Source organism: Morchella importuna (assembly GCF_003444635.1).
Source record: "Morchella importuna strain M04M26 chromosome Unknown Morimp01GS002, whole genome shotgun sequence".
NCBI classification, from domain to species: Eukaryota; Fungi; Ascomycota; class Pezizomycetes; order Pezizales; family Morchellaceae; genus Morchella; species Morchella importuna.
This window is the reverse complement of record NW_025763399.1, coordinates 643598-662574: the sequence shown is the minus strand read 5'-3', so window position 1 is coordinate 662574 and position 18977 is coordinate 643598. Positions and strand designations below refer to the sequence as shown.

General features: G+C 46.8%; 9 protein-coding genes across 9 annotated transcripts; 2 read left to right on the top strand and 7 right to left on the bottom strand.

The window, feature by feature from the left end:
* Positions 1-166: 166 nt before the first annotated feature.
* Positions 167-1057, bottom strand: LAJ45_01073 (uncharacterized protein; the record flags this gene model as incomplete). Its single annotated transcript, XM_046110671.1, has 1 exon — positions 167-1057. The coding sequence occupies one exon, from the start codon at positions 1055-1057 to the stop codon at positions 167-169; it is 891 nt and encodes a 296-aa protein (XP_045975849.1).
* A 1899-nt stretch (positions 1058-2956) lies between these two features.
* On the bottom strand, positions 2957-3397 carry LAJ45_01072 (uncharacterized protein; the record flags this gene model as incomplete). Its single annotated transcript, XM_046110670.1, has 1 exon — positions 2957-3397. One exon carries the CDS (start codon positions 3395-3397, stop codon positions 2957-2959), a length of 441 nt encoding a protein of 146 aa, XP_045975848.1.
* A 2723-nt stretch (positions 3398-6120) lies between these two features.
* Positions 6121-6432, bottom strand: LAJ45_01071 (uncharacterized protein; the record flags this gene model as incomplete). The annotated part of the gene is made up of 1 exon (XM_046110669.1): positions 6121-6432. The coding sequence occupies one exon, from the start codon at positions 6430-6432 to the stop codon at positions 6121-6123; it is 312 nt and encodes a 103-aa protein (XP_045975847.1).
* A 1433-nt stretch (positions 6433-7865) lies between these two features.
* Positions 7866-8255, top strand: LAJ45_01070 (uncharacterized protein; the record flags this gene model as incomplete). The annotated part of the gene is made up of 1 exon (XM_046110668.1): positions 7866-8255. The coding sequence occupies one exon, from the start codon at positions 7866-7868 to the stop codon at positions 8253-8255; it is 390 nt and encodes a 129-aa protein (XP_045975846.1).
* Positions 8256-9828: 1573 nt separating this feature from the next.
* On the bottom strand, positions 9829-10095 carry LAJ45_01069 (uncharacterized protein; the record flags this gene model as incomplete). Its single annotated transcript, XM_046110667.1, has 1 exon — positions 9829-10095. One exon carries the CDS (start codon positions 10093-10095, stop codon positions 9829-9831), a length of 267 nt encoding a protein of 88 aa, XP_045975845.1.
* A 937-nt stretch (positions 10096-11032) lies between these two features.
* LAJ45_01068 (uncharacterized protein) lies at positions 11033-11656 on the bottom strand (the record flags this gene model as incomplete). Its single annotated transcript, XM_046110666.1, has 2 exons — positions 11033-11462; positions 11526-11656. 2 exons carry the CDS (start codon positions 11654-11656, stop codon positions 11033-11035), a joined length of 561 nt encoding a protein of 186 aa, XP_045975844.1.
* Positions 11657-12790: 1134 nt separating this feature from the next.
* Positions 12791-13135, bottom strand: LAJ45_01067 (uncharacterized protein; the record flags this gene model as incomplete). Its single annotated transcript, XM_046110665.1, has 1 exon — positions 12791-13135. The coding sequence occupies one exon, from the start codon at positions 13133-13135 to the stop codon at positions 12791-12793; it is 345 nt and encodes a 114-aa protein (XP_045975843.1).
* Positions 13136-16042: 2907 nt separating this feature from the next.
* Positions 16043-16465, top strand: LAJ45_01066 (uncharacterized protein; the record flags this gene model as incomplete). Its single annotated transcript, XM_046110664.1, has 1 exon — positions 16043-16465. One exon carries the CDS (start codon positions 16043-16045, stop codon positions 16463-16465), a length of 423 nt encoding a protein of 140 aa, XP_045975842.1.
* Positions 16466-17120: 655 nt separating this feature from the next.
* On the bottom strand, positions 17121-17486 carry LAJ45_01065 (uncharacterized protein; the record flags this gene model as incomplete). Its single annotated transcript, XM_046110663.1, has 1 exon — positions 17121-17486. The coding sequence occupies one exon, from the start codon at positions 17484-17486 to the stop codon at positions 17121-17123; it is 366 nt and encodes a 121-aa protein (XP_045975841.1).
* Positions 17487-18977: the final 1491 nt, after the last annotated feature.

Genomic DNA, 18977 nt, shown 5'->3' with positions numbered 1-18977 from the left:
CTGACTATAACCCGCTTTCTCGAATCTCGATCAGCAGGTTTGACCATTCAACTTAACATGTGGTCATCGGAGTAGAACAAGAGCATGTCCTAACGCAGGGATTAAATTTCTAGAGAAAAAATAATTTTGAAATTTTCAAACATAGGACACAAACTAGAATATCACATCATCCCCTTAAACTATCGCCACAAACGCTCATACCCGCCTCCAGATCCCGACAAAGCGCGCTAAACCTCCTCTCTACGCCCTCTGATCTCTCCGCGACTTCCTTCATCTCCTCCTGCAACTCCTCCTCACTTTGCTCACTGAGCAACTCCGCGCTACTCATCAAGTCCCAATACTTCACTCGCGACAGGCACCCGTCCACCGCTGCAACGCACTCCCTGATCTCCTTTCTATGTTCCCCAGTGGCGACCCTTTGGTCCTCGTTTTTTCTTCCTATTATCACCCTTGGCAGACTCTCTTCACGCCCAAAGTCAAACATCGGTTCGTCCTCTTCGGAAGAGACGTCCTCGGTGTCCTCTAGTGCGACCTTGAAATCTACCGCCATATCTTCAAGGTCATCAACAAGCTCATCTAGAATATCCACCTCCTCGCGGTAATGCACTAGTCGATGCTCTGATAACTTGAGCCAACCTTCCTCTTGCTCTTCAGCTTCATCCTTTCCCTCACCCGGGACAGTAAGCGCCTCGTCGTAGGTGGCCAAGAAGGGGTTAATCTCCACACACAACTGATGGTACTGCTGTTTGAGCGAAGTGGTGTCGGATAAATGGTTGTCAAGAGTGAGCTTCTCCGCGGCGTTCATATGTGGTATCGCTACCGCCTTGAGCGTCATCCAATGGTCGATGCTCGAGTAGAGGAGGTTGTTGATGAGGCCGGCACATGTGTGGATGGTGGTACGGATACGGGTTGTGTCGGAGCCTTTCGGGGTGAGCTTTGTTGTGGCTTTAGGAAGCTTTTCGAAATGACTGCTGAGTTCTCCCACTTTCTCGCTGAGGGCCGTAATGTCGGCCTGCAGGTATGAGTTATGGACTTGGCCTATTGTTAGTTGTGCCATCTTTGCGGGTGTGGGTGATTTTTGTTTTGTTTACGGTTTGGTAGATGCGTGGGGTGGGGGGTATAAATACCACATTTGATCTGGATGGAGTCTATTCTACACAGCCTTTCACCCGGCTTGATAGAAGGTGACATGGGGAAACGCCTTGCTGTAGAAAGTCTGACCAACTAGCTCGGGAAGTGAAAATTGTATTCCCCGAAAATCAACATCTTTGACGCACCTAGGGCTATGTATAGAACTGGTACCTGCTCCCTCCGGAGAAGGTTTTGTAATCGCACTAGTAGTACCCGGGTGCCTGCATATGTTTTGCAAGGCGTAACTTTATGCTATGGAGCTATGTGCTCCAGTGTACGACGCATGGAATGGATGATTTATTCCAGACTGAGGGATACGATGACCTGGAGTACGACAGGCGGGGTGACTGCGCTTATCTCGACCCGAATAAGAGAATTTGGGCAACAGTTACCTGTGAAGATTAGTGCTCATCTCGGAAGAAAACATTTTTTCTAAGGGCATTAATCGCTACAGTTCTGTCCATTGAGAAGATCAGCCCTCATGATTAGAACCTATCCTTGGTTAAGACAGTGGCAGTCCTTATCCTTCGGCCTTCCGTCCTAATAATTGTGTTCTTCCCCGAGTAGTAGACTAATGAAACCAGTACCTACCCACGCTAACCAGATACGTAGTTTTCAACTCGAAAGTCTCTTCGAATGGATACGCCTGTACCTCCCTCTACCACGTCCAGCAAGGCGCTGAGAAAGTATATTAATCATGCCGGACTACCGACCAGATACGTTCTCTTAGCCTTAACAAGGGAGACACCAACCAATTATAAAACGAACATTAATACCGGGTAAACGAGCACGCGAATCATATCTGATATTCCGATTAGCCGTTCCTATTGCTATTCAGAATCAGACCGACGGCATGAGGGGTCATAGTCGGATTCAATACCACCGAGAAGGCCACCTCCGAGGGGAAAGGAATCTTCCAAACTTCGGTCAAAGAGTTTTTATTACTCAAGTCAACTGATAAGATCAAATTATCTTGAGTCCGCCAATCCATGCTCATATCACCCTTGACTCTTCCGAAAGCGCGAATTCCAACGAGATTTCATGGTAACGAATCATCTCTTCAAGACGGTACTCCGTGTGTATAGCTCCATATTGCCGCATGTCCCCGAATGTCCATACCACGTAGACACTAAAAAAAGCATACCGCACATGCCGCTGAATGCGAGTGATAGGGTATGACGGAACTCCAATCCTCCATTCCAGAAAAATATCAGGACAGTGAAAACCATAACAGACACTATTCCAATGGTTATCAGCAGACCTTATCCCATCAGCGGTGGGGCGAGTTAATATTCCTAGTCTCAAACACCAGGTTTGACGTGAGTGGTGCCAAGACAGTTTAGTCATTCGCCCAGACAACGACAACCGCCAAGTCCCTGCGCACGTGGGCGGCGAAGACTGGGTGATTTTCTGTGATTTGAAAAATAGCGAAGATTTTCTTTTTGACGCAGCGGAGATTGGTGGGGGAGTTAGGTATGCCTAAAATCGGTGTTTCCGTACCTTGATTACCTTCTGGGCGCTCACTCTGAGGTGAAAATTTTCTAATCACGTGAATTTAACGCTATGACCTGATGATCTTATTTCTTGAAGGGTATCCCATGTTTATTGATTGTGCTAAAAATGTGGCAGTAGGCATCCCGATATCTCTGTTGCTCAAGACCGCAGAGAGGATTTGTCAACTGTTCAAACAAAGCCCGAAAGAAAGAGAGAAAAAACCAGGAATCGCACGCAACCAAAATATTTATCGATCTCCACCAGCCATGCATTTTCTAACTCCCCCCCCAAAAAGGTATCTAATCCCGCTCCAGAGGTGTCCGGTAGTCTCTTACCTCGGCATCATCTCTGAAATCTCCTCACAATAGTCATTTCCCAACTCCTGCTCCTCCTTGATGGTGTTGATGTTTTGATCCAACCTCGACTTAGTGCTTCTATCAAGGGTACCCCTGTACCTATGATAGTGCAATAACAGGTTCTGATTCCTCTCAAAGCCGTCATTGTGGAGCGATACAAACTCCCTAGCCTCCCTCCGGAATGAGGAGGTGTGGTAGTTACTCGAAGAGCAGGTAGAATAGCCCCTCAAATTCTCAGTCACTGCTCGGGTGATATCAAGAACGTCGGTGACGATTGCCCAGTTATTGCGGGCAAAGTCGGTAGAACTAAGGATGCTGAGGAGCCGTTGGGCGGCGGATATATGGGCACGTTGGAGCTCGTCCATGGCTTGCCGGGGGGTGCATGCTTGCTGTCGGAGACCTGTTGCGTATGCCATTGTTTGAGTGTTGTTGTTAATTTTGGGTTGCGGGTAGTTGTGTATTTCTGATATTGTGGTTTGGGGTGCAAGTGATATGAAGATGGTGTAAGCTTGTGTAGGTTAGCTTGAATGTTTCAGAGATATTGCAAGGGGAAGAGGGATTCAGCTCTTTTATACCTTTTTTTGCGAAGAATCGTCGATGTTCAATCCCCTATTAACTGAGGATAGTGTAACAGTAACCAATCAGACCGAATGCGACAAGAAACTAGCGTGGGGGAGGTCCCATTGGTGGTTGAAATAGTAGAATTGTATCCCGAGATCCTCGGCGAATCATATTTGAACGAATCTCCTAATGCGGGGGTGATGACTACTCACTCCAACTCCGCGGTCTGGACCATTTCCGTATCTCTTACGTTTGACATCAATAGCGGAAGACGTTGCTGGTTGACCATACTGATTTTTATTCTTATAGTGACATTCATAAGGGGAGTTGTCAAACACTTGAAGAGCTGCGGTGGCATCCTAAATTCTCCCTTTGTAAACCATTGTTGTGAATGTATTCTAGTTGGAAATGATATCCTGGTCGTGATTTGAGTAAGGCAAATCAATCTTGAGCATTCTATACGAATCACAGTAGCGTCTTTTCATCTCAACATGTTCATCCAATCCTAGTCTTGGTCATGGAATATCACTCGTATTTCAAGGTCGAAGTAAAAAACGCCCAACTAGCCACCTCACAATCGACAAGTACTAAAGATGTGTTCTGCTAGTTCATATCTCCCTCCTGACCTCCGGTGGCAAGGATTTCTTGCCCTGAATTCAATTTGCGTAACCGCAGAGTCCACCATTCTAGTGTGAAGAGGCTTCGGCGATACACCCCAAGCATAGGCGAGCGAACCAAAAGCCGGTAACCACAAGTATTAGCTCAAACCCAGAGAAAGAAGCATTGATACGCCGAAATCTGGGAGATAGATAGTATAGATGGGGATGTAAGCCCGGCTCCGGAAGAAAACAAGTCGGACACTGACTATGTTCAGCAGGTTCTGCAACTTGCAGCTAGTGTTTTCCACGACACCGTTCGAGGCGAGACTAAGGCCCAGTCCTGTCTCGTCTTGTGAAATCATGGTGCCAGTCTCGTCTCGTCTTGCCCGTCCCGAGACAGTCTTGAGAAAATCGAGTGAGTAGTTGTGAGTCAAGACTCAATAAAAGGTTTTGTGTTTATCTCTTCCTTGATGCCTCTCTTCAGATCTCACCTGTTTCCTAGTCTGGTGCTCAAACTCTACCCTATAAACGTGAGCGGGCGTGGTCGGGGGAGAACTAGACTATTTTGTCACTAGAATCTATATCTTGGCATATTTCAAGCCGGTCTCGAGACCAAAAATATTTGGTATCGAGCTGTTCGAGACAAGACTTCGAGGCGTCTCGCTTCATGGAGAACACTACTCGTAGCTACCCTTTGGTTTTGTAAATAGCGACCCGAGCTTTAATTACTGGATAGGGAGTCGTCTATGCTTTTCACGTAAGGCCCGAACCAACCTCAAAACGCCATGACCCGAAACTCGGGGGTCCATTTTCAGCACAGTATTTCACCAAACCACTGGCATTTACTTCCGTCCCGCGGCGATGTTAGAGTAGAATTATGTATGACTTTTAAGGAACAGTTTGCCTGCATGCGATCAATGAATTAGACAAAAAAAAAAAAGGAACAATTTACCTATATCCACGCCCAGACCCCCCAGGATACCTCTCCCCTCTCCCATCATCCTGGTATCAAACACCGGAGTTGATCGACGGGGAATGTACTACGCTAGACGAGATGATCAAAAAAGTTAAATGTTGGTCATCTAGGAGGGGAAGGAGGGGTGCATGAAGGTACGGTTGTGTGCATAATCAGAGTACATGACGGTAAACACCCTTCTAGCTCGAGGAAAGCCCGAGGAGTTGAGCCTTGAGCCTTTCACCTGCCGCACAAGCGTTCTCATTTCATCTCGAACTGGTTTGTGCCATATTCAAGGGATGGGCGGTGCTCGGGTGTGCCGGTGGGGTGGTGGTTATCGGTGGAGATGTTTCCTCCTAGTTGGTGAGCGGTGTACCTAAGAGAGATGTTTTGCAACATCGTGGCATTCTGAATCGAACATGTGACTCAAGTAATATTCTTCAACCTTCAACCTTTTCACAAAAAAAAAAAAAACGATAACAAAGAAGAAAAAAATCAGATAAAAATAGATTTCCCCCTCCGTTCTTGAAGATATCCCAAGAGTGGGAAACCTGTTCTCGTTTAGCTACAAGCATAGACCACTCTTGAACTTTTAGATTCTAGAAGAGACGGCCCACGATATAGACTCTGGGAACATGAAGGTTAATCAATTAAAATGTTTGGCACGTATACAAGTCATATGCACATATGTCTTAAGTATCTAGACGCTACAACAATACCCCAGAGTGGTAAATACGACTTTAAACCCTCGTGGTTCTTGGGGGGATCGTATTTGCACAGCACGTTCTGGCATGGGAAGCACAGCACATTGAAGCCGTAATGTATTGATTATACTCTACTCGTACCTACCCACGAAAGAAAAATAAGGAAAAAAAGCCTAAATCCTACACAAAACACCTCATCCCAAGAACCCACCACGAAATCCCCTTCCTAGCCCCCCTTCATGCACCCCATCCAAACCCCAACAAAAAGACACAACCCAAATAACCCACTCAAAAGCTCCGAACACGAAGAAACCGACCCCCTACTCATACTCATCCCTCTCATCCCCCATCAACCCCCTCAGCTCCACCCCCAACTCAAAGCACCTTCCCAGCAGCCCGTTCAGCTCGGACCCAACCTCCGCCTGAATCCCCGCCACTCTCAGCACAAACTCGCCACACTCATCATGGCACGCCCAGGCTGCACGACCGAGAGCGGCGGGCTTGCGCGCGGCCGCGGCGTCAAAGCCGGCATCCATAGGCTCGTCGAGATTATCGCTGAGCGCGGTGACGGCGGCCGAGTATTTGTCGAGGGCGGCCTTGAAAGACGTGTAGATGGTTTGGATTTCGTCCATTTTTATTGTGGTTGTGATTGTGGGGGCTGTTGTTATTGTTATTGTGGTATAGTGTGGATAGTTTGATGGGAGAGTCGGAGGGGTAAGGAGACAGACAGGCTCTTATACGAGACGTGGCTCGAGCGCAATGAGAAGTGCTTGCCGCGGAGAATTCTAGTGGGACTTTCTAACTGGCTCCGTGTATAGACAGATACCGATACCCCCACGTGTCTTGTACGTGTATTCAATTGGGCCTTTCTCTCGTGACCTTTTGGGCCGAGTATTTGGTTCTCACGTGAGGAAGCTACGTATTCAGGACACGAATACTATCGAGGGAAGGAAACGGGTATCACCACATGCATGGTAAACCTAACCCAGGTGACCCTTACTCCATTCTATGCGGGGGTGAACAGATGAATGCTCGTAGAGGTTCTGGCTTGGGAGGGGGTATCAGCTTGCAGGCCTATACACCTTACGTACCTGGGAAGATTAAGAATACAAGATCTTTGGCGAAAGTAGCAGCTCTGCTGGCGCTGATGGAGTCTTTTGCGTCGAGGTGGTCATAACCTGTAACGGAAAGATGAGGAGTCCAAAATATCTGGGTGTAGAAGGGTTGAGAAGAAATAAGCTCAATGGTGTGAATTCTTTGCCTCCGTTGCTGAGCGCACCTATACTTGCTATCTTCCAATATTCCGAGTGATAAGCTATGCCGCATACCCCGAGTGATAGCTCATGATGGCCTCATTGCATGCTGTTTCCCACATCCTGTCAGGTTAGTCACAACGCAATCGGAATAGATCTCTCCCTTATACAGTGATACTTGGACTGTCAGCCTCTCCAAAATCCTAAGCAGAGCCAGGCACTACGATACCTGGGCGCTCTCTGACACTCCAAGACCCACAAGCATATGAACCCTTCTTCCTCACCAGCCCCTGTAGAGAGCCAGGAAACACATCCTACTCACCTCTACTCCACCCCACTTCCACGGGCCCACCTCCCCACCACACCCCGCACCTCCCAGCCCTGCCGTACGCCGTTCCACCACCTCCCACTCGCCACGTTCTCGTCCTACCCGCTGCCGCCAAAGCATAAACATAAACTTTCTTATCGGCCACGCGCATACCACCTGCATGGCCTCATGAAAAATTTCCCCGGCTGCCATCGGATCGCCATGCACTCGGAACTTCCGAACTCGCCGCTTCGATCCCGTGATATCGAATGGCACCAGTCGACATTCGCCTTGGGAGGGCAATAAAAGAACGCAGCTCCCCTGATCTCTAGTTCTCTGCCCTTGTTGTTCTCCGCCAGTATACGTTTGGTACTTGCTATTCTTCATCATCGAGCATCTTCGCTCAACCTCTTGTCATCAGTCAGTCAACTAGTTCTCGAGTCTCGATCTCAAAACTCCATACTCACAAATAACGAGCCCCATTCACTATCAGCCCTACCTCACGATGTCCCGCAGACCTCCCAACTACATCCCCGCCACTCCCTTCCTCCTCCCGCTCACCGCCGACCGCGGCCACCTCAACGAGCGCACCATCGCCACCTGCGCCGCCATCATCCGCGCGCTCGAGGCCTCCAGCGCCGTCACGCCCAACAGACAGTTCCCGCCGTTCCCAGGCGAGTATGACAACGTCAAGCGCACGCTCCGCGAAGCGAGATTCTACCTTATGGACCTAATAACGTGGTGGAGCGCGGAGGAGTATCCGTTCTTCACAGAGAATGGCGCGGTGTCGGGGAGTGAGCTGACGGTGCGGGATATGGAGGAGTATTTTGAGAGCTGGTATGTCGGGTGTAGGTTGGGCGCGATTCCAACGCATTTGGAGCCGGTATTTGTGTAGAAGGCGGTGGTGGAGGTTTCCTCTGCGTTCTGGGTTGTTTTCGCGGCTGGGAGTTTGCAGGGAGTTGGGCTGGTTTATTTTCTGGCAGTGGGCTTATGGCTGTTTTCGTGCTGGGCGCAGGTTAGGCTTTCCTTTTTTCTCTTTTCTTTTTTTTTTTGCCATTCCGCATAGCGAAGGCGACGGATCTCAAATCATGGTTTTTCCAACGGACGGCGTCAACTTCATTTTCGGCATACAGTAGTTCTTTTATTTTTCTTGATTCTTAGCAATATATCCATTTCTTGTTATCCTGCATCTTTTTTGTAAGTTATTTTTGCAATATCAATTCGGGATTTCCAAGCAACGGTACAAAACGGTTTACTATGAGACTAAACCAGAAATCTCACTGACCACCTGAAGTCTCGACAAGGTCAAACTCTACCAACTCTACCAGCAGCGACTTATCTTGAACCGATGTAGCTATCTGAGTTGGCCATGGTTTTTTGGTGATGAGATTCCGCAAAATAGGAGTTCACGATCTTCTTGAACAGAGTGTTCGACTTCATTAACAGGGCTTGTATAAACTGCGCCTTTAAATCAGTGATCTAAGGGAACAAGGACTGCAGCAACTGTTAGCTCAAAGATTTCAGTTAAACCCGTTTGAAACCACATTACTGGCAAACGACTGGGAACCCTGAAGACCTTACTTTTATTTTCTGCAATGGTGAGGTTCGCGATCCGACTGACTTACATTCATGAACTGTATTGTTTAGAAGTGGTAACTGACCTTAGTGAACCGTTGTATGGCCTTCTGGCCAGAGCTAGGACTCAATAGGAGAGCGGTACATTTACAAGACAACACCAGACGCTCATGAACCTATCCATCTATCTCTCCCTTCACCGTTGTTATTTCCCGATTAGTTTGGTATGCTCTACCAGGCCCGATTAGATTATAAGCAGATATATCACAGAGACCTTACTCAGAGAGCATCAAAGGACAAGATTCCCCTTACTGTGTAATCGACTTCCCACCAGATTGGGCCTGGTAGGATAGGTCATATGAATCTCGCTAACCAAGGTCTAGAGAAGCTATGCTGCGGGTCTGCAGGTTCTGACGGAGCAAGCTGAGAATCATGAGAGTGTTGATGGATGAATTAAGTGGGTTTTCCGCATACTAATTTATAGGCGTTGATACTAACACCTATGGTCCATCAAGTCCGACCACATGGCCTTTGAAAAATATCTTAACACATATATTATTCTACTAACCTGCTCCACAACGACGAAACGGATTAGCAAATGCAGCTACGTTGAATGTTATCTTCGGCCTCTCTTTGCAGGTCGCACATCTTGAGTCCATAATGAATCGCCGCCCCCACACCACAAGGCACCAACGGGCATATCTCAGATGCCTATTGATTTCAGTCAAAGGTTCTTCTACAAAGTTGAATCTGCATTTCAGGCCATCAAATCCACCCTCATACATCACCCACCCTCCTAGCCCAGCTACCAGAACCCTAATCACAGAACAATCCGCTACAAGCGTCCATCAAAACACCTCTTAGGAGACAAAAACACACCCCACCAAATCCGACTACAAATGCGGATAATCTGTCTCCCCCGTCCCGCTCTCCCCCTCGCGCCGCCTCACAAAGGCATCCGCATACCTACGAAACACCACCGCAACCTGCGCGACGACCATGTCATACACAGCATGCTGGATCAGCCCGATAGAGCACAGGTAGGCGTCGGTGTCGGCAACGATCTTTCGTGTTGCTTCGCGTTGCGTGATGTGGAGATGACCGCCTTGGGAGGTGTAGGTGGTGAGTTGGGTAGTGAGGAGACGGATGTAGTGCTCCATTTGGGTGGGTTTTGGGTTGTGGTGCGTGTGGTTGGATAGGGAATTAGTGATAGCTGTTTGTGAGGAACTGAGATTAATGACAAAAGCAGATCTCTAGAGTGGACGGGCGAGGTGAATACAGACAGGAACAAGATGAGGGGTAAAAGAAGGAAGGTAAGAGCCTTAAGAATAAGAGAAACCTATACCGATATCAACCCAATGCATTGTGCAAAAAAACATTGCAGTTGTCGTTCTATTAGCTGATTTATTTGCTTTGCTACATACATGGACTATTGAATGTTCACCTACCTGTAGCTGGTCCTACTAGTTTCAGCATGAAAAATATTCTATAGACGTTTCATTAAGAAGGTTGTGACAGAACTACAACGAAAGGCTACGTACGTTTCTTTTCGACAGTACCCGGCTGTCCTCACTGATCGGTGAGGGCTTGGTAAGCGCCGCAAAGAGAGGAGATATTTTCATGACGGAATGGTAGCAATATCTCCCTGCAATAGGACCGTTGATATTCTGATATTAGTTTTCACATTCGGGATATAAAGTGTACCTCCGTATGTGGTTCTGGTGAGTCAAACAATTCTATTTCATAAGAGATATACAGTGAAAGCTTGCTATAACGGTACGCTCGGGACCAGCATTTGATACCGTTATAGAGAGATTACCCTTATATAGGAGGTGCTGGTGCTGAGAGCCAGCCAAAAAGGACCGAGAAGTTCTACCGTTATAGAGAGATTACCCTTATAGAAAGTACCGTTATAGCAAACTTTCGCTGTAGTATATAAAGAATTAATATAAACTATGCACAGCAAGGTACATATTGACAGGCTGGTGGGAATCAATAGATAAAGAAGACAAAACAACAAGATCCACAGTCCAAACTCCTCCCCAAAAGGTCAAAGCCTGTGCTCCAAACGGTCAGGTTCCAAAAACGATAACTAACTTAGATCTCCGATCCATCCATAGAACCACTAATGGGTCCGTCACCTCCAGCCAGAAGATTCCTCATCTTCGTATCACACTGCTCCAGAAGATCCTGCATCACCTGAAGCCCGCTCCACGCATCCTTACTCCTATACCTCGAATAATTCGGCAACGGCACCGGCTCCACCAGCGCCCTAAAACCCACCTCCAACCTCCTCACCTCCGTCGCCCTCTCCCTCACCCTCCCCACAATTTGCGCCATCTCTTCCGTCGTTCTCGACAACAAGCCCGCGGTTTCCACCTCACGTCTCAGGCCCTCATTCGTATCCCCAACGAGCGCAAACGCCCTCTCTATCAGCCCCACCCATAGCCCCATCTTCGATACCTCGCCCGTCCCTCGCTCCGGATAGAGCTGCTGCAACTCCACATCGGTGGCGTCATCGAACGCCCTGAAGCGCTGCCGGTACTCTTCCTCGATTACGGCGCGCTAGGCTTTGCGGATGCGTAGGCACGCGGTGGTGGCGTCGATGAGGTGGTCAAGGTGGGAGCTGGCCTGCAGCTTTTGGTCGGCGGTAAGGGGGAGGTCGAGGTCGCCGTCTTCGGTGTCGAGGATCTCGACGGAGGAGTAGGAGGCTTCGCTCATTGTGGACATGTTGGGTGGATTATTGTATTAGTTGGGAGGAATTATTAGAGAGAGGTTGATGGTTTTTGGTATAGTCATGCAATATTGGGAGACCTGGCCTCGATATTTATGGTCATATGGTCGCTATCCCCGTATTCAAGGCAATGCCAGAGCTGAGATTTGATAACTCCATTGATATCTCAATTGCCCCTTGAAACCCCAGATAGGATCGTGAGCGGTCAAGCGGGTGATTTATATTTGACGTTGACGCAAGGCGCACCAGAGCGTGTCGAACACCAGCGCACCTAAAACCTAAACCAGTTAGGCAATTCGTACTTCCTGGCAGTGAAATGGTACTAGGGATGAAAACAATTCTTTTGTTATGTTTCTATGAACCCAGGTCATATACGGCACTCCGCACTTTCTACCAATGACAGTACAGTAGAAATGGGGTTATGCATGCCCATGCCTATGGATGTGGCGAGCGGGGCGGGAGTGCATCACGGATTATCACTCGGATGCTAAGAACCGATCATCATGACGATCTTATCCATGCCTACTGAGATATCAGGGGTCAGCTTTGAGGTTTTCGTAAAGAATATTACCATGCACCGAGGGCAACGAGATACTGTGCGATCTAACTATAAGATTAATGATCTGATATCAGACCAATAAAAGGCACTACGTGATGGGCGCTGATTTGAAGTAGAACATGTACATGCCTACATACACTACCGCTGCCTCTGATTCTCTAAGCTCGCTATTAAATTTTACGACTCCTCGGTTTCCGCCACACGTCATGGTGCGGAAGTAGCACTACGATCACATGTATCTTGTTCTCTGTCTAGTCGTTCCGCCTTTGGCTATAGACATTCCTTACGCTATTTTTGAGAAAATGATATCGACTATAAAGAGATACTAATTGGTTTGCAAGAATCAAAAATGTGTCAGAACCGAATCCCGCATTTATTCCCTAACTCTAGTACAGTAGCCGAGCATGTTACGGCAGAGTTCTCACATATTCTAAAATGTTCGCCCACCATTCACTCGTACGATACATACGTCTGACCATTCCGTATACCTTGACATACCACACGTGCTTTTGAGGGGGAAAAAGGGAAGAAAAAAAGAATAGGAATAATCTAGGCAGAAAATCTATTGAGGGCTCCCAAATCCTAGCTTCCCCAAGCTAGTACTACAGTAGTCTCCACCCACACTCACAATTTCGTCCACCATCGTATGACGAGCACTATCGCCCTTGTTTATGAGACTCTTATTACAAGCCTGGACTGCTTGAAATGCCTTCATGAGCTGGTCTCTATTGCCGAAGAAGCCGCCATTGTTGGCTGGCTCTGAGGAATATTGGTCTAGAATAGCTCCAAGCTCGATGATGCGCGCGAGGGCTGTGTTGATTCTTTGGGATGTTTCCGAGCACGTGGGAGGTGTTGTGTCTTTGTACTTTGACTGGAGAGATTCTGCATCTGATTTGTAATTCGACATGGTTGGATAGGGTTATCTTGATTGTTGCTTAATCTAATCAAAAGGGGCTTTGAAAGGGTGTGGCGAAAAGCGAGGTGGTGGATGTGTTGGATTTTTGGTTGTGATGTCAAGGCGATACTGGGAGGCGAGGTGTTAACCTTTATAGACGTCTTGAAGCACACTTCTTCATATACTTAACGGTTGATGAGCTGAAATTGAAATCCCCATTCAAGTTGAAACACGTATATAGAAAATACATGCATAGTATACTACGGCTGTGGGGTAAGCCGTAGTATTGAACCAATTGATTGGCTTTTACTTAGACGTACTATATGACTTGATTGTAACAAAGAGAGGACAGACTGAAAGAAAGCAACAAATGTTCTTACCCACATTGAGATACACAGGCGTAAACTGTCGCGCATCATACTAGCGAACTGTACTAATATTAGCTGCAAGAGTGGCCTTTCGACCAAATGCGTTGAGTAGTCTTACCGAGCAAGCAATACCTTCTTCAGACAGAGATGGACTCACTACCTGTCCATAAGGCCTTCCCACTATATACTCAGATAGATCTATCGTTATCTAGATCTATATATCTAGATTTCACACCGGGACACCACCTCATTCCCCAAACCCCCCTCCGAAAGCTTTCTGAGTCACAAAAGATGTTTGAGTGACTGCTGCCTGTCCGTTATTCGATTCAACGCGGAGGTCTTTTAAGTAGATCAAGCTTCCCTAGGCAATAGATAACATGATAACATACAACCCCGGTTCTAGGGGAGACCATTTCTCCAGTCGTTTCAAGTGAAGTATACCGACGAAAACCTACCGGAATCATATGCACTCATCAGTTTCATTTTAGTGTTTGTCCTTTTCAACATGTAGACCACCTGGTGGTCCTCTCCCATGTTGAAACTAAGGATCATGTATGGTCAAGGTGGGAAATCATATACCGAGTGATATCCCGTGACTCTGTGACTGTCCGCGATCTAGTCGTTTATATATCCGTTGCACATGTTCTAAATTTATACATATTTATACTCCGTCGGTAGGATCTGGGTATTTACACCCCGAACTATATTTTGTCCTTCTAAGGGGAATTTTATATATCTGCTCGATCATTTCCTATCTGATAGAGCAAGTCCTTCCGAAGTTGTGGAAAGCCGGGACCAATACTCCATCTTTTATGCCACACTCATTATTCTGTAGAGCATCAGTTTCCAAATTTACCCTGATTTATGGGACACCCCGATTCTCGAAAGCGGGAACATACATAAGATACACAACCCCACGTTCAATACCGTCCTATTGCATGAGTAACGTTAGGCAGAAAGGCGAACGTCACATAGGCGGCCACGCTACTACACGTAGCGCTCAGCCTGTTGCTCCAATGTAATTTCCCGTTCAAGTTGGAACCTGGTTATTGTTGGATTGTATATAGAGCCTTCTAAACGTACCAGCACTTGAGGATTATAGTCTTATCCAGGTGTCGAGGAAGTCCCATCAACCGCCCCTGCGTCAGAACAACCGAGAATATATTCATATTATTATGATGGCGTATATTATTATGAGGTATCCTTCATGCAAGAAGCACGCCGGAACATCATCAGAGGCAAACCTAGGACGAACTCCACTGTTCGGGAGAGGTCAATCGGGAGGATAAGCATTAATTGGTATGTATGCATGAATCATGAATAGATTACAGTATACGATAGCTTATTTGTAGAATAGTTTTTCTATGCGTCTGATCTCCTATTTTTATCGCACGATTTACTTTAATTATAAACAGGGATCGATAAAGAAGGAATTACGTAGTATCTAAAAAGAGGCAAGGTGAGTTGCCATTGAACAGATCGGGTATAAACGTACTTATATCTCTAGATTTTACTTCTATCCCCGACAGAGTAAGTATCAATGATCTTTCCCTCAAGTAATCTGTTCTAACTGCCTTGGCGTCTCCCTGAACATCAAGCCAGCCTTCCCCGGCGGGGATCGGTGGGAAGCTATAATTTCGATATGCAGGTTACCTTAATAATCAGCCGATTAATATCAGTCTCATCGACCTACATTCTTTATTTAGTAACCCATAATGCCACAACCACGGATGCCTACAGTCATTGAACGTACCTTAACAGCGGCATCAAGCATGAACTAACTACACGCCCCATCAATTCATGTATGCTGTAATCCTCCGCATTTTTGAGCAACATGGGTATTGCCAAAAAAGTATACTCCATGCGAGCTATGCCCCGCAGAGCCCAAAGTGGAAAACACAGCTCTTTTGTACGAGGTGATCCCCGATTTCGGTATGGGATCACGTGATGATTTCTGGGTATCTCGGAAGCGAGTGAGATGTTATTATTGCCAATTAAAGACGTCTATAGCGACTATTTAGTAGTATTGCCTTACGATGATAGCCTAACACGCCGCCGCTCAGAAATGGGCCAGTGTATTCGAAACTGACGCAAATATCCAGTTTTTTTTCGCCCTATGTAAGCCTACTACTCTATCAAGAGAGATCCTATCAGCATATCCCCAAAATAGAATGAAGGTGCAAATTCATTTGAATTAGTCTATCAAGGTAGAGTACCTCAAGTCATAATAGTGTAGCTATGGGGAAACTATTTCAAGTCCAGTTTGGAAGCATACCGGATACAAGTGATACCTGGTGACTGCTCTTCTGATAGAACAACGTGCTTGAATTAATACTATAAGAGAATGTCAACATCACCTTTCCCTAAGCGTGTGTGAAAATATGTGTTCTCATAGAAAAAGACAAAATACACCCCCCATAGAAGATTCGGAAGTATTGGCCGTAGTCTAACGACATATTTAAAGTCTGTACGGAAGCCCTTCAATCCCATCCCCCACTAGCCAGACCGCGCCCCACAAAATCTACTTCATCTCGCAACCGGTACAATAGCCATGACGGAAACAACGTCCAGTACAGCTCTCAAATATGAGGACCGAGCGCTCGCAATCCTAGAAATTTTTCAGACCGCCGCCGAAGGACTGCCTGCTGATAATCCGCGCAAGCAGACTTATATCTTCGCAATGGGGTACCTTCTCGAAATTGCCAAGAGCATTGACAACTTCGAGCACGACATCAACGACCCCGAGTTCCGGGGAACAGGCCACCAGAAAATCAAATATCTCCGTTTCAACTATAATATGATCGATAGGGCAAGGCACGGCATCTTGTATGATATCCAAAGTGAAGAGATTGAGATGGGAGGGAAGGAGTTTCTTGCCCTAGAGGAGGAAATGGCGCCGAAGGTGAGGAGGATTCTCCTCGACAGCATGCCGAAGGCGCCGAACCCTTGGGAAACATATTCCCCGTTCTATTAGTATCTTTTGAGGCAGCTTTGTATGAGGATGTCGACATGGCGGAACGCTCAGACAAAAGTGTACGTGTATGGATAGGATCATCAGGCCACATGTACCTTGAGACAAAGGTGTCGGTGTATAGATAGTATCATCAAACTACTTTGTACATCAATCACCTTGTCCCATTCAGTGACGGAATGAGATTTGGATAAACCTATTATTTGGTAGGCATAGGCCAGAATATCAGATGTGAAAGCCATAACCTGAGCTGGTTCAGTTGTTCTTCCCCATAAAATGGTCATGGCACAGTTTCACCTTGAGGCAACTAGCTCTCATTCTGGCACTGCTCTTCGCACGGAGGTCACAAGATAGGTTGTTTCAAAGATTTCATTAATATTTACATATTCCGAGAGACCGTGAATAATACCACATCTTCTACCACTTATAACATTACTCTATTACCTTCCCCAGGACCTACCACTCGTCTATCAGCGTAGCATCACCTCAGCTTCACCCCGAACATTGGAGTATTCGAACCTCTCAGGACACCGCACGCTCACAGCAAAAACACGATGAACACCCAAGAAACCAGAATCGCACAAAAAGCCGGCCAAACTCGAGACACCAAGAAAGAACGCTCAAGAAGCCAGAAACTCTATTCCCTCTCTACCAAGCGCTAAGTAAAATCCTCGCCATTCAGCTCCACCGCCTTACTCCTCATCTGCATTCCCAAATCCAGCACCCTGCCCACCATGACCTCCTCAAAGTCCTGATCATCGTTCTTCATCACCACATTGCGCAGCGCATCGAAGCCTCTAACCCTGATGCGCAGCGTGTGCTTCTTGTCGCGCCTGCCTTCGCCGGGGTCGAAGGTGTCGAAGTTGTCGAGGAGACTGCCGATGGCGCGGAGACGGTCGAAGGCGGTTTCTATGCGCCTGGCGATGTCGGAGATGGAGATAGGGGCGCGGGTATAGTCGCGCTCGATGGCGGCGAGGCGCTGGACCCAGGTTTCGGGTATGTATTGAACGCCTGGGGATGACATTGTGGGTGATGGTTGGGGTGGGAGGAGGGGTGGGGGGTGATGTTGGTGAGCAGTGACGATGTTTCGATGTCGATGATGTATATAGTTCGACGTTCGGGAGCGGCTGATTGGTAGGGCCCGGCGTGCAAACATAGCTATTTAACACAAAGAGATAAAAAGATTTACATTGTAAAGCATTTTCCCGGACGTTGTATTGATGGTCGCTAACCAAGCCTTCATGTCCGCTCGAGTTGACTACCATACAAAAAGAAAAACTAAGTCATATCTTACTATGATCAAGCTCGGCGGGCGCTTTGAGAACCAGAGGAGCCTAATAGCGATTGATGTAAGGATGTTTTCAAAGCATTGATGTAGCCTCTTATTTCCTAGAAAATATAAAGTTTTAACCAACTCCGCGAAAGCACGAACCTACAAAAACTAGCCCGATAGGGTTTAGTCTTTACCTCTTTCGAATGGGTAAAACCGCTTTGAGGACATAGTATCCAAACGCTCATTCAAAAAACTTGAATTCCTAGTCTGCTAGCTGTGGAGTTTGACTTGCTACTTCTCGGGCAGCGGGATATCACGAAGATTCCATACAATAGAATACAACCTAAAACGCCCGTCATTTATGTTCTTCTTAGATGCAAGCCAGTCAGCAATAATTGTAATTAAACAGGGGTACTATAGAGTTAACCCTCGAAGAATCGAAACCAGTCAGAAAGCACTTTTTCAATGCATTCTCACGCAGTAGCTATTAAACCTTTCAAGCTGAAAGGATTTCGATGACCATGAGAGCGTCTAAATTATCCACTATCAAGAGACTACTTGAATGAATTCGCCATACGAGAAAGAGGCTAAGATGATGTCTTCTCGGAAAGCGCCCAAGCGCTCGTCCTCTACGAACAGAAGGGAAATATTATATTAAATTTCAAAAGCTATATATAAATACAAATGCAAAAAGTTCAGCGAGTGAGAGTTAGACGATAGGTAAGATACGAATATAGAATACCACAGCTCGAAAGCTGTTAAATATACGTGTTATAATCACACCCTACGTAACAGCTTTTAAGCTATCCTTTACACTTCACCGGTAATGCCATCAGAGTATAAGTTTCTCATAAAATTCAAAATGAGGGAACCTAGCCCCTGGCCTAACCTCGCTCTAGAGCGTGTAATTGGGCTAGTCTAGGATATAATCTTTGTGTTCTGGCGCTTTGGGTGCGTTAGGGTGCCAATCATCGCACGAAGTGCTCCAACAACCATTATCCCAGTGCCAAGGAACGGATAACGAGTGATACCTTGTGCACCTGTAACGACCACCACCACCTCTGTTACTCAACATCCACAAATTAGGATCGCTATGTTGTGAAATCTACTGAAACCTGGGATGCATTTTACTGTAGCAGTCGAACTACCCACTCGGAAACTCAAAGTCCCGCACCACCGTTTAGGTTCCTGGATGCGAAGTTACATCAAGCGGGTGTTCAACCCACGCGTTACGGTGGATAT